Raw genomic sequence first — 13,244 nt, forward strand, 5'->3', positions numbered from 1 at the left:
GTGTGTGCAAAATCTGGCATGGATCGGGGCAACGGTTGCGGAGATATGAGCAGGGCAAAAGTGTGACGTGTGACTGACTGACTGACTGACGGACTGACGGACACCTGGTGGAGCTAGCTATAGTAAATGCGACCTACGGTCGCAACCATACTGCTTTGAGACCGCTCCAAAAAGTGCCCTGTAAAGTAAGAAAATTTACTTTAAAATCCTTCCGGTCAAAACAAAGACGTGCACGAAAAGGGAGCGCGCATGGCCAGGCGTGTGCGTTGTCAGTCATGCTCGTTCGTCGGATATGTCTCCCCTGTTTGTTCTGAAGTCGCGTCATTGCAATCAAGGCAGCAGGTTTACGGTGAAACAGAAAGCTAGAGATGGGATTTATGGCTCTATGAGGTGAGCCGGATTTAAGATCTGTTCCTTACAAAGAGCCGTTCAAAAGACTGGCTCATTTTAGTCTTAGGTACTTTGTACATTTTGATTAGTTCAAATCACTTCAACCCTATATACATTTCAGCCATATATACATTTCTGCCGTCTAAATCTACAAAGTAGGCCTACCGGCTCACTTCATAGAGCCATAAATCCCATCTCTAGCTTTCTGTTTCACCGTAAACCTGCTGCCTTGATTGCAGGCGCGCGGGAACTAATAAATCCCAGGGTGGGCTGGGCTGAGCATTGAGACATGTCCGAGCGCGCACGCACGCGCGTGCGAAAATTTTGCGGTTTTTGGGCGGATTTGGGTGATTTCTATAGCGGTTTTGGGGGACTTTTATCAAGGTTTCGGTCGGTGATTTTCCCCAACGCAATGGTATAGCAAGGAGCCACAGACAGACAGGCAACACACACACACACTACAATGCCCTGCTCTGTTTCACCAACAGTGTGTTTCAAAAATATAAAACCCCCAGCCATGCAGAATAATAAACGACAGCGCAAAGCCCACATCAGAAAAGGGTTAGGGTCTTTGCACGGCGGCAGTCAGACCAGACAGTTTTGCAAATAAGGGAGAGAGAAAGAGAGAGAGAGAGAGAGCGCACATTATAAAGTAAATCTTCTTACCTTGTTAAAACCTCACTTTATCCTTGATAGCGAATGAACTGTCCATGATGTCATGCAATAATCCCTTGGTATTAAAGTGATGTGTTGCAAATTAATGAAGCAAAACACACAGTCCACCATAAAGTAATCATGTTTCTGTGTTTACTTTTGCACCACCGCGCGCGTTGTGATAGAAGCCTAGACTGCTTCCGGGTAGGTTTCCCTAGCAACCTAAGCACAGCGGTGGGGGCCAGGGTTGGGCAAGGTTGTAGGGAGCGCTTGGTTGTATCCTCTTGGACCGCGCGGAGGTGCCGAAAGTCGTGGGGACGAAGATTTACTATTCTATAACTCGGTAACGGCGCTGAGTCTGCTCATGCGACTGGACTGGAGGGGGCTCAGGGGGGGCTGACCAGCTACCAGGGTGGGCTGTAGCCCCCATAGCCCCCCCCCCCTTCCCGCGCTACTGCTTGATTGCAATGACGCGACTTCAAAACAAACAGGGGAGACACATCCGACACATCCGACACGAGCATGACTGACAACGCACACGCCTGGCCATGCGCGCTCCCTTTTCGTGCACGTCTTTGTTTTGACAGGAAGCATTTTAAAGTTAATTTTCTTACTTTACAGGGCACTTTTTTAAAGCGGTCTCAAAGCAGTATGGTGCTACAGGCTTTGATAAACGGCTGGAGCTGTGGGTTTTTTTTTTATGGAAGGATTTTTGATATTGTTTTTTTGCCACATAAACGGGTCACTGATTGATTCCCATTATATATTTTTTGCCGATTCTGGATTTACCATTAAAGAAGGTTTTAAAAACAAAAATTCTCCTTGGGTCATAAACATCACAGGGTAAGTAAACAACAGAATAAAGTTTATTCCTTTGAGTGAACTACTCCTTTAAGGTCGCTATTCACAAAGCACTGCTTCATCAGTTACTAACATCAATTGAATTGAATACGACATCCTATCACAGCAGGCCAAGATCTCCGCCAGGCCAGGTTTGTCTACCCAGGCCTGTGAAATTCATAGGCAGTCAAAGTGGCCAATTGGAATGGAATCTGCTCAAACTGAAAATAGATGACAACACTCTTTTGCTTTATTATCAGGGAAAATGAGGGGATTTTTATTTTAGGGAATATACTTAAAATACTTGGCGAATGTTCCGGGCCAGAGGTTACAATGGTGATCTTTAAATCCACTGGCCCAGAGGGACAGCCACAAATCTCCCTTAATATCAACCCCTGTGCAGAAACACTGTCGTACGGCGAAGGCTTCTCCAGTTTATCAGCGCTGTGTACGGGACTTCTTGCTTGGAGTCGGGGTTTAGGTTTACTGTTATGACAAACAGAACCGGGCCTTATCTGAACCAAGCTGGACCCGGTTGAGGATAATAAAACAGGGATACAAACTTCTATGGGTGGTGGAATCACTTGGATACGAGCAAGCACAGACTGTCTGATTATAGCAATGGATTAAGTGCCAAGTGGTGAAAGTTGGTGACACGAATCCACCATCATGACTTAAAATGTACAAAACAAAACATGTTTGCATATTAAGGTTGAATGAGATGTAAAAGCCCAAATCATATATTAATTGGTAGGCGACTGTACGACCGCATCGCACAATCACAACGTAGATTGGACCTCCTCTGGTCCTCTATTTCTGTAGCATAATGTTTTGGTGTAAAGGTTTTAAAAGACTAATCCTTCTTTAATGCATTTGACACAACAATGTCACGGTCTAATAAATCCCAAACAGTTAAATCACTAAATTGGTCATCTGTGTCCGTCATCCTCCATTAGGGTTGCCACGTTTCAGAAATTGAAATAAGGAACACCTCTTCCGGGCACGCGGTGCATGCGTTCCGTGCGCGTGGCACAGCCGCCGGCCGGCGAAAAAAGGCAGTCCCAAACCCATGAAATGCATAGAATAGTTATACTATAACACACAACATGGTATAACCTATATTGTTTTGCAGTTTGAAGTGGCCAATTGTTTCTAAAATATGAATAGGTTAATTTTGTATGAAATAAAGCAATGTATGAATGATTTGAACCTGGCTCTTGTATTGGGTCACTTGGTGGTCAGTAAAGATCTTAGTCAAGAAACCATTAAGTCATAGTCTATACTTAAAGTTTAAAGTGCTTTATTAGCAACGAAGATTAAACATGTTTTACTTTAGGCTGAATAGGCTTCACTATAGCCTGAACCTGAGCATAGCCTAGTTTAAAGTGCTTTATTAGCAATGAACATTGAACATTTTTACTTTAGGCTGAATAGGCTTCACTAGCCTAAACCTGAGCAACTTTACAGCAATAAGAGCCCAAAATATTTATAATAGTCAGATTTGGCAACACTAAATGGTATTTCATCCAACCTAGCCCAACATGGCTTATATTATCAGACCTGGCAACTGCATGTTATTTTTCTCCACACACTGTAGGCTAGGTTGCTTGCCTGACGCTGTCAAGCCACGGGTTTGTTTCTTCCCACTTGCGTCTGTACCTTTGTAGGCGTCTGTCCTTTTTTGAGGCGGTGGAGTATTGTCTTCAGACGACATTTTTAAAGCGCGGTGTACACTGACTGTAACTAGGCAACGGTGATTGACAGCGACATGCAGTGCATATGCAGACAGGGGCCGGGCTAGCGGAGAGGAGAGGAGACAGCGACTGCGAGCCGCCTTGTGCCTCTCCCTCCTTTTGCTGTCTTTTCCTGTGTTTTATTTCATTCATTATTGTTAAATTCTGTGTTGAGGTTTGTGTGACAGACCTTTATGGGGCATTTGGTTAAATACGGAACAAACCGCGTTCCGTATTGGTTCAATACGGAACGCATCTTTTAATTATCCAATACGGAACGATTCCGTATTATACGGAACGGGTGGCAACCCTATCCTCCATCAAACCCATAGCAGCTCTGAGATGCGCCCCCTAGAGTTGGATGGACCAAATAATCCCAGAAACCTTTGCAAATACCCAGAATGCATTGCACGATATACAAGATGGCGCTATTTGCGAACTGGGTTATGCGTGTAGATCTGCTATTCTAGAGTGAAAACGGGAGTGGGCCTGGTATACAGCCTTGGGAATACAGTGAACTAAATATAGGTTTGAAGTGGTTCAAAAAGTCATATTACTTTGACTGTAAACTAATAATCAATAAAGTGTAGTTTGTCTTTTACCTGAGCAGGTGAGTCCAACAGTCTTGTCAGGTGAGCAGGTGTTTCTAGTTGAGTCTGAGGTTCTACAGTCCAGGAGAACAGACTCATTGCCTTGACACTGGAACTCTTTGGTCCACATGGGAGCCTTCCCTTCTCCATAGAGCGCCCCCTGGAGGACTGAAGGAGCCCCACAGCCAAGCTCCCTACAGGCCACCTCTGCATCCTGCTGGTCAAAGTCACCTTCACACACTGAGAGCCACGACTGATCAGACTTCACCTCCACTCTGCCTGAACACAAACCAGGACCATTCACCAACCTCACTGACTCTGGAGAGAGAGAGAGAGAGAGAGAGAGAGAGAGAGAGAGAGAGAGAGAGAGAGAGAGAGAGAGAGAGAGGGGGGGGGGGGGTCGGGGGGGGAGAGAGAGAGAGAGAGAGAGACACAGAGACCGAGAGAGAGATAGAGATAGAGAGAGAGACACAGAGACAGAGAGAGAGATAGAGAGAGAGAGAGAGAGAGAGAGAGAGAGAGAGAGAGAGAGAGAGAGAGAGAGAGAGAGGGAGAGAGAGAGAGAGAGAGAGAGAGAGAGAGAGAGATTATTTTGGGGGGTCTCCAGTTCAAACACTGTGTCCTTGTGAGAGCTGTGAACTGCTAAACAGTGATGAATGTGTCTTTCATATCAGTGGTCAAACACTTTCATTTCAAGAACCCATAAAATCATGTTTCTGTCTGTGGACCCCCATTTAAACCATTTTGTTCCAGGGACCACAGGTTGAAAATGTTCCCATATTCTTTTTTTTAATAATAACAGTCAAAGATTTGAGAGAAAACAGCAGATTTACAAGCTCATGTCACACCACGAAGTGCCAAGCTATGAGCTGATAGATCTGCTATTTTTGAATAGACATAGATTTTAGTATTAGTTTTCATGTTAGATGTTAATCTCTTCAACCAGTATTTTATACTTTGTCTGTTCATAAATAACAGATCTATAGACCTTCTAGGGTCCCTGGAACAACATGTTTTGGGATTGGAGTCGACGCAGACAGACAGACAGACAGACAGACAGACAGACAGACAGACAGACAGACAGACAGACAGACAGACAGTATAGATTAGTGCCATTGTTGAAGTCATTGTTTGTTACCTGAACAGATCAGCTCCAGACTGTAGGAGTATCTACTAGACTCTATTCCACCTCCACACTCCCTCAGTGAAGATTCAGATCCAACACATTCAGATGTAATCCTCCATGTAGGTTGATCTGTAGAACCACCGCGTCTACTCTCTGTAGAAACAACAGAGCCACAGCCCAGCTGTCTGCACACTACAGATGAATGCTTCTGGTTCCAGACAGAATAATAAGGATTCACTGGTCTCCATTCTCTCTGGTGTTTCACCTCCAGTCTACCAGTACAGCGTCTGGCTCCTCCCACCAACCTGACATCACCAGACTCTGTACACAGACAATAGAATAAACAGTTAAATAAAGTAATATTACTTTTATATTACTTCTAGGTTCAAATGTATAATATAGATGTGTTTATTGATGTTTGTTTACCTGTTGTGTGGAGAGCCTGGAGAGCTGAAGAGAAACATGATCACATTAATGAGTCTGAGTGAAACCAGTGGGGGAAGAAGTACTGGAGTAAAAGTATCAATACATACTCTGTTACAAGTAAAAGTATCAATAAATACTCTGTTACAAGTAAAAAATATCAATACATACTCTGTTACAAGTAAAAGTATCAATACATACTCTGTTACAAATAAAAGTATCAATAAATACTCTATTACAAGTAAAAGTATCAATAAATACTCTGTTATTAATAAATACTCTATTACAAGTAAAAGTATCAATACCATAATGTTCAAAATGTATTTATAAAACTCACTCATACTCTGTTACAAGTAAAAGTATCAATAAATACTCTGTTACAAATAAAAGTATCAATAAATACTCTATTACAAGTAAAAGTATCAATAAATACTCTGTTATTAATAAATACTCTGTTAAAGTAAAAGTATCAATACCATAATGTTCAAAATGTATTTATAAAACTCACTCATTGGGAGATTGACGAGAATTACCGTTTTGCCAATGACGAAGATTGACGAAGTTTTTATAAAAAAAAAATGTTTTTTTTTTTTTTTTTTTTTTTTTTCAAATTTTTTGAAAAAAAAAATCAAAATCAAAAAATATCAAAATAACATGCAAAGTCCTGGCACAGGGTCCTTGGGGGCCATTTTGGCCTGGCATGGAAAGTGTTAAACCAATTAATTCATTAATTACAAACACTCTTATTAATTAGATTGTTTTTATCAAGTCCCAGATCTACTAGATCTCATATTAGATCTACTAGATCTCATATTAGATCTACTAGATCTCATAATAGATCTGTAGATCTGATATTAGATCTCACCATGAAGCAGCAGAGAGGTCACCATCATCCATAGAACCATCTTCATCCTGTCTGCACACACACACACACACACACACACACACACACACACACACACACACACACACACACACACACACACACACACACACACACACACACACACACACACACATTAATAATGCAATATGTTGACAGTATCCTATCATAAGTATTGTATAATACAGAATATATTACGATATTTTATTCTAATAAACATCTCCTCAAAACAGGGGGTCGTGTTATAATCAGGGATTTGATTTTTCACCGCAGAGATACGTTATGTATCTTTCAGGACCTTTTCCTGCTCTCGTCACGGCCCCCGCGAGCTCCTACGGTAATTACACTACATCAGGGGTGCCCACACTTTTTTGAGGTGAGATCTACTTTTAAAACGACCAGCTCAACATGATCTACCCATCCAACATGTTTTAGCTGAGGGCCTGAGGGGGGCTTTGGAATAGCAGCACTGGCGTTACATTTTAGACAAACACACTTACTGTAAGGGGGAAATAAATGGGAAATACTGGGAGAAATGTCTTCATCCCATTCTGTAAGGAAGTGGTAGGTTTTGGGGTTCTTTGTAATGCTACTGACTCTTGAACAAAGCATTGCATTGGAGGTGTGCCTACTTTAGAAGCCATGAAGGGAGCTGACAGGCCCTTCTTGATGTCATATTGACATATTCTTTTTATATTTGAATTATTTATTTTTAGAGACATGTGGTCTACCTGCACACCCTTGATGATCTACTGGTAGATCACCATCTACCTTTTGGGCAGCCCTGCACTACATGATGCGCAGCGACATTTGGACGTAGGCTCACTTCCCCTCCCGTTTGGCAAAGTCGGATGGTTTGACTCTCCAGTGACATTTTCTATTGTCACCAGTAAGACTCCCTAATCGGGAGATAAGCGACCATAGGTCTCGCTAGAAGAGGGCCATGTGAGGAATGAGGGGTGGGGTCTCTGCGTTGCCTTGGCGGATGAATAGGTACCGGCCCCGGCTCTCCCGGACGCTCCTAGGCCGAGTTAGGGCATTTTATGTGAGCTGCAGTGGAGGGGGTCCTCCACTGGGGGCGCCACCACTTTTGCATCCGTTCTGGAGTACCAGGAGTGGGTGGTCCCCGGGAATTCCCCGTGAGCAGCCCCGTGGGGGTGGTCATTTGGTCATTTTTGCACATTTGGTATTTTTTTTACACCTGGGGATCCCCCAGGGACCTGGGGGTCCCTGGAACTCCGGGGGTCCTTGGAGGTTGTAGTTTGGCAGGCAAGGAGTTTGTGTGGAAATTTTGGCATGGATCGGGGCAACGGTTGTGGAGATATGAGCAGGGCAAAAGTGTGACTGACTGACTGACGGACTGACGGACTGACAGACATGCCCTGGAGCTTTTGATAGTAAATGCGACCTACGGTCGCAATTATACACCGCGACACTATTACGGTAAATGCATATGTTACAGTTAGTTTGGGTAACTCAGTTAGATCGGGGTAGGAGCGCTTGTTTTTGTTCACCTGGATGTGGAAGAAGCTCATGTCCCAGTGGTAGAGCATTTGACTGCATTAGTCCCACTCTGGTGAATGCTAACCTGGTGAATGCTACTATGCCTAAACCTAACCCTAAACCTAAACCTTACCCTAAACCTAACCCCAAACCTAACCCTAAACCTAACCCTTCCATTATCACACCTGGAATCCTTTGTTATGCCTAAAACAGAGGATCTGGGGATTAACACAAACTCAAAAAATGGAGATTTGAATAAACCTTACAAGCCTTGTCATACTTGAAGTGAATGGCCCTGACTGTCATACAACAGTCAGGATTACTTACTTAATCTGCAAGGAGACCTTTTGAAACCTATTTGAAATGTAAAATTAATAGAATAAGAATTATCATGGCGTTTATCGTGCGCTTGCCCAGGCCTTACGGCCTGGGCATAAATATAACGATTACATCCACCACGGCTTCGTAACTCGCGCGGCCGGCGCCCTGGCCCGCTCTTCGCAGGCACTCGCGCGAAGAACAGGGCCAAGGTCCGCTGGCCTTCGCGCCGCTTGCAATGTCGTGGACAATAACTATGACATCTATTGTTGTATAAAAACATAACACTAGAAAGGCTAGTAAACATTTGGAAAAACTAAAAAGGACTAATTATAGACAGGACATTGGACTCTTTCTTAGTTTCAAAGAATGGCGCGTGCATTCATTCTCTCGGGACTGTATACATGGAAGAAACCACAAACGGTGTTCTTTATGTGACAATCCCTATTGAAATCAAAACCCTTCCCTAACCCCAAACATAACCCTAACCTCAGTAAAACTATGCCTAAACCTAACCCTAATCATGGTCTCTATACTGCCTCCCCCTGGCCAGCCGGGGTGCCTGATGGAGGGGAAAGGAACTGGTTGGAATAACGTGTTCCTTCCATGCGCTACGTCCAAACCGGGGGAAATCCCCCCTGTCAGGTGAAAAGAAACAACTTGGGCTACTCATGCATAGAAGGAAGCATGCGGTCAGTCTGTTGTCTCCCCAGGTTGGCAGAGGGAGAGCAGAGCCCAGGATTACATAGCATAGACAATTGGCAGAGGGTGAAAAAATGTGTTACAAAATCGTGGGATAAAAATTATAAAGTAAAAATAAATAAATCTGGAATTCAAATTTGACTTGATTAAAAGTACAAAGGTCAAAATGTAGTTAAAGTACCAAAAGAAGGAATGCAAAATAACCATTTCACAAGCTTTCAAATGTGTACAATCTATACAAATATTGACATCTACAAGCTCATAATGGGTTGATCGCGACACATTGTGAGCTTGTAGATCTGCTATTTTCAAATGGCTGAAACGTAGGCCTACTGTATAGGCCTACGGGGCTGAAGTGGTTAATGTATGTTTTGTAGTAACAATACAAATCTACAAAGTAACTCAAATAATTGCCTCTGAGATGTGGATGTAGTGGAGTAGAATTAATAGTATGGACAATTGGAAATACTCAAGTAAAGTACGTGTAGCACTGACTAGCATTGACTGTTATGAACACTGTTGTTAGTAAAGTACGTGTAGCACTGACTAGTTATGTTATGAACACTGTTGTTAGTAAAGTACGTGTAGCACTGACTAGTTATGTTATGAACACTGTTGTTAGTAAAGTACGTGTAGCACTGACTAGTTATGTTATGAACACTGTTGTTAGTAAAGTACGTGTAGCACTGACTAGTTATGTTATGAACACTGTTGTTAGTAAAGTACGTGTAGCACTGACTAGTTATGTTATGAACACTGTTGTTTGGCACTGCTTTAAGTATTGATATTACACTTATGAGCATTGACTGTTTGACACTTTATCTATCTATATTATTATTCTTTCTCTTTTTACTGTGTACACTGTACATTCTTTTTCTTTTCATACTTCTCTGTAACTTTATGAATGCCTTCGGGTGAGTGGTCTTCCCCCTTGGGATAATAAAGGCATCTATCTATCTATCTATCTATCTATCTATCTATCTATCTATCTATCTACCTACCTACCTACCTACCTACCTACCTACCTATCTATCGACAGACCGCGGCTGAAGCTATTGGCCGAGTTTCCACACAACTCCTCTAAGGTATATTAATAACATAGTTCAATATTTAAAATGGGTGGTCTTCCCCTTTAAGCTAGATGCAGAATAGATACAACAGCACAAACAAAGAGCACAAATAATTCAGGATAATCAGTACAGAGTTGAAACATGGAGGGTTTCACAGATATAATAAGCTAGATACCTCCTCCGCCGCTGCAGTTCATTGGCGTGACTGGTCAAACATCGCTGGCGGAAGTGCATAACTGTGGAACTGCAGAAGGCACTCTGCTGCCCCCTCCAATGGGAAAGAGGGAGTCCTGTCAGTCCTGCATCTGATTGGCCTACCGAGCTTCCCATTCTGTGACGCACAAGGAATTCCCAAGAGCCCCGCCTCAGAATTCCAGAGGCTTGCATAAAGTTATTGGGAGGCTTGCCAGCTCTCTTTGACCTCTACTGAGGCCTACTGAAGACCTCTCTACTCCTAACTATCAAGTATTAGTATCATCATAAATACCTAGATATTAATATAATCAATGAATACATGATCTACTCCTCGACCAGCTGTCGGTCTGTCTGTCTGTCTGTCTGTCTGTCTGTCAGTCTGACACATTTTTAGACGCAGCTCCTACAATTCTTCCCCTAAAATCACACAAATCGCTACAGAGTATGTCTACACTCATGTCATCAACATGGATCTGTCCCATTTAGTGCCACCTTCAGGCCGATTTCTTAAAACACATTTTTGGACACTGCTCCTACACATTTTGCCCTAAAATCACGCTGTGACCTGACGGTCGCTTATCTCCCGATTAGGGAGTCTTACTGGTAACCTCTAATCTACGATGGTCCCCTAGCTGAGATGAAGCAGGGACCCCTTAGATCAGGGGTGGGCAACTTTGATGATGGCGAGGGCCACTATATTTCAACCTTTACTCCAGAGGGCCACATTGCATATTGCTACGTACTTTGTTATTCTGGCATCTCATGCCATGCGTTTTGAGCTTGTAGATCGGCTATTTTTGCTTCTTTTGAATTGGAAACATGAATACATTTTGTTATTTTTTAATTGGAATCCTGAAATGTACAATTGTATTTAATTTCAAATGCATTTAGTTATACTCGTGTTAACTTTATGAACCTAAATACAAATATGTTGGATATGAAAAAAAGACTAACATTTTAGTACTACTATACTAGTCATTAAGCTACTAAGATAGACTGAAGTAATTAAAACGGTCATGTTTGCATGTTTGGAATTGTAACAGCAGCTGAAATCAATAATATATCAGCATTCTGATATTAACCTGCGGGCTGCATTTTGTGAAGGTGGGGGCCGCATGTGGCCCCCGGGCCGCCAGTTGCCCATGTATGCCTTAGATGTTGCTACTGGCCCTGTGTTCTCATTGGTTGAGCATGGATTCACTATAGAAGAGAATTATCAAGAGGACAGTCATTCACACAACAAGGATATGCACCCCCCTCCCCCGCTGTTGCCAGGAAATCAAGCTTGTCAGATAATATGGGGAGCATCGGCAAGGTCATAAAATAAATATTGACTCAGATCACGTCGGAGGAGTTTTCAAACCAAGGCTGAGTTTGTGCCGGAACTCTGAGGTCATAAAATCTAATCTGAGATGAAATCGGCCCTTACTTTACGTCACTGGTTCCCAAACTTTTTATGTCAAGACCCGAAAGAGAAATTAGACGTTTGTCTGAAAATAGAAGATCTACAAGCTCACAACACGTTTGTCTATAGGACCCAAACTAGTGGAAATAGAAGATCTACAAGCTCACAACGTGGCTAGACAGAGAATTTGCTTCATTCAGTATTTAGATATTTGATGTAAATGTTACCAGCTCCAACACGCCCAGGCCCTCTCCACATACACACCCATTGTAACTTCAAACTCCATTCTAACCATGATAGATTCATTAAAAACACCCATTATTTTTTCTGGTGACTCACAATACCCTCCTAATACGTGAGCAGGCCGTGTTTTTTCAATAACCTTTTTCTTTTATTTTTAATAATTCTTTGGGAAAATGGAAAACATTAAATACAATAATATTTTATTGAAAATAAATGAAAAAGGTTATTGAAAAAACACGGCCTGCTCACGTATTAGGAGGGTATTGTGAGTCACCAGAAAAAATAATGGGTGTTTTTAATGAATCTATCATGGTTAAAATGGAGTTTGAAGTTACAATGGGTGTGTATGTGGAGAGGGCCTGGGTGTGTTGGGCCTGGTAACATTTACATCAAATATCTAAATACTGAATGAAGCAAATTAAAAACTGTTCAGGGTGTTCATACAAGCCTGATTAGACCATACAATGACCAAAAGTTTTTTTGAAAGTGTAATATCCCTTTAAATAAAGCTGTTTCTAAAATGGAAAACCTCTCACTGTGTGTGTGTGTGTGTGTGTGTGTGTGTGTGTGTGTGTGTGTGTGTGTGTGCGTGCGTGCGTGCGTGCGTGCGTGCGTCTACTTGAAGCTTCAAACCCTAATGACCTTTGACCTGGTGTCATGTTACCCTCTCAGTACACAGAGCTCTAAGGTCCATTTGTCCTGTCAGGCAGGGCTTCTATACCTGTTCAGGCCAGGACCCCCAAATAATCATATTTGAACTGAGGACCCCCAAAATAGGACCCCCAAAATAATCATACTTGAACTGGGACCCCCAAAATAATCATATTTGAACTGGGGACCCCCAAAATAATCATATTTGAACTGAGGACCCCCAAAAAATCATATTTGAACTGAGGACCCCCAAAATAATCATATTTGAACTGGGACCCCCAACATAATCATATTTGAACTGAGGACCCCCAAAATAATCATATTTGAACTGAGGACCCCCAAAATAATCATATTTGAACTGAGGACCCCCAAAATAATCATATTTGAACTGGGACCCCCAACATAATCATATTTGAACTGGGGACCCCCAAAATAATCATATTTGAACTGGGGACCCCCAAAATAATCATATTTGAACTGGGGACCCCCAAAATAATCATATTCATATTTGAACTGGG

General features: G+C 42.4%; 1 protein-coding gene across 1 annotated transcript in view; it reads right to left on the reverse strand.

The window, feature by feature from the left end:
• LOC308280733 (CD5 antigen-like) overlaps window positions 1-6,661 on the reverse strand; it is a gene marked incomplete at both ends in the record, with an annotated part of 30,620 nt that extends 23,959 nt beyond the window's left edge. The window contains 4 exons of the mRNA XM_080755049.1: window positions 4,220-4,525; window positions 5,346-5,654; window positions 5,760-5,783; window positions 6,622-6,661. Coding sequence (XP_080611175.1) covers window positions 4,220-4,525; window positions 5,346-5,654; window positions 5,760-5,783; window positions 6,622-6,661 — 679 coding nt within the window. The remainder of the gene's footprint in view (window positions 1-4,219; window positions 4,526-5,345; window positions 5,655-5,759; window positions 5,784-6,621) is intronic.
• Window positions 6,662-13,244: the final 6,583 nt, after the last annotated feature.

This window comes from Nannobrachium achirus (genome assembly GCF_963921795.1).
Source record: "Nannobrachium achirus genome assembly, contig: SCAFFOLD_337, whole genome shotgun sequence".
NCBI classification, from domain to species: Eukaryota; Metazoa; Chordata; class Actinopteri; order Myctophiformes; family Myctophidae; genus Nannobrachium; species Nannobrachium achirus.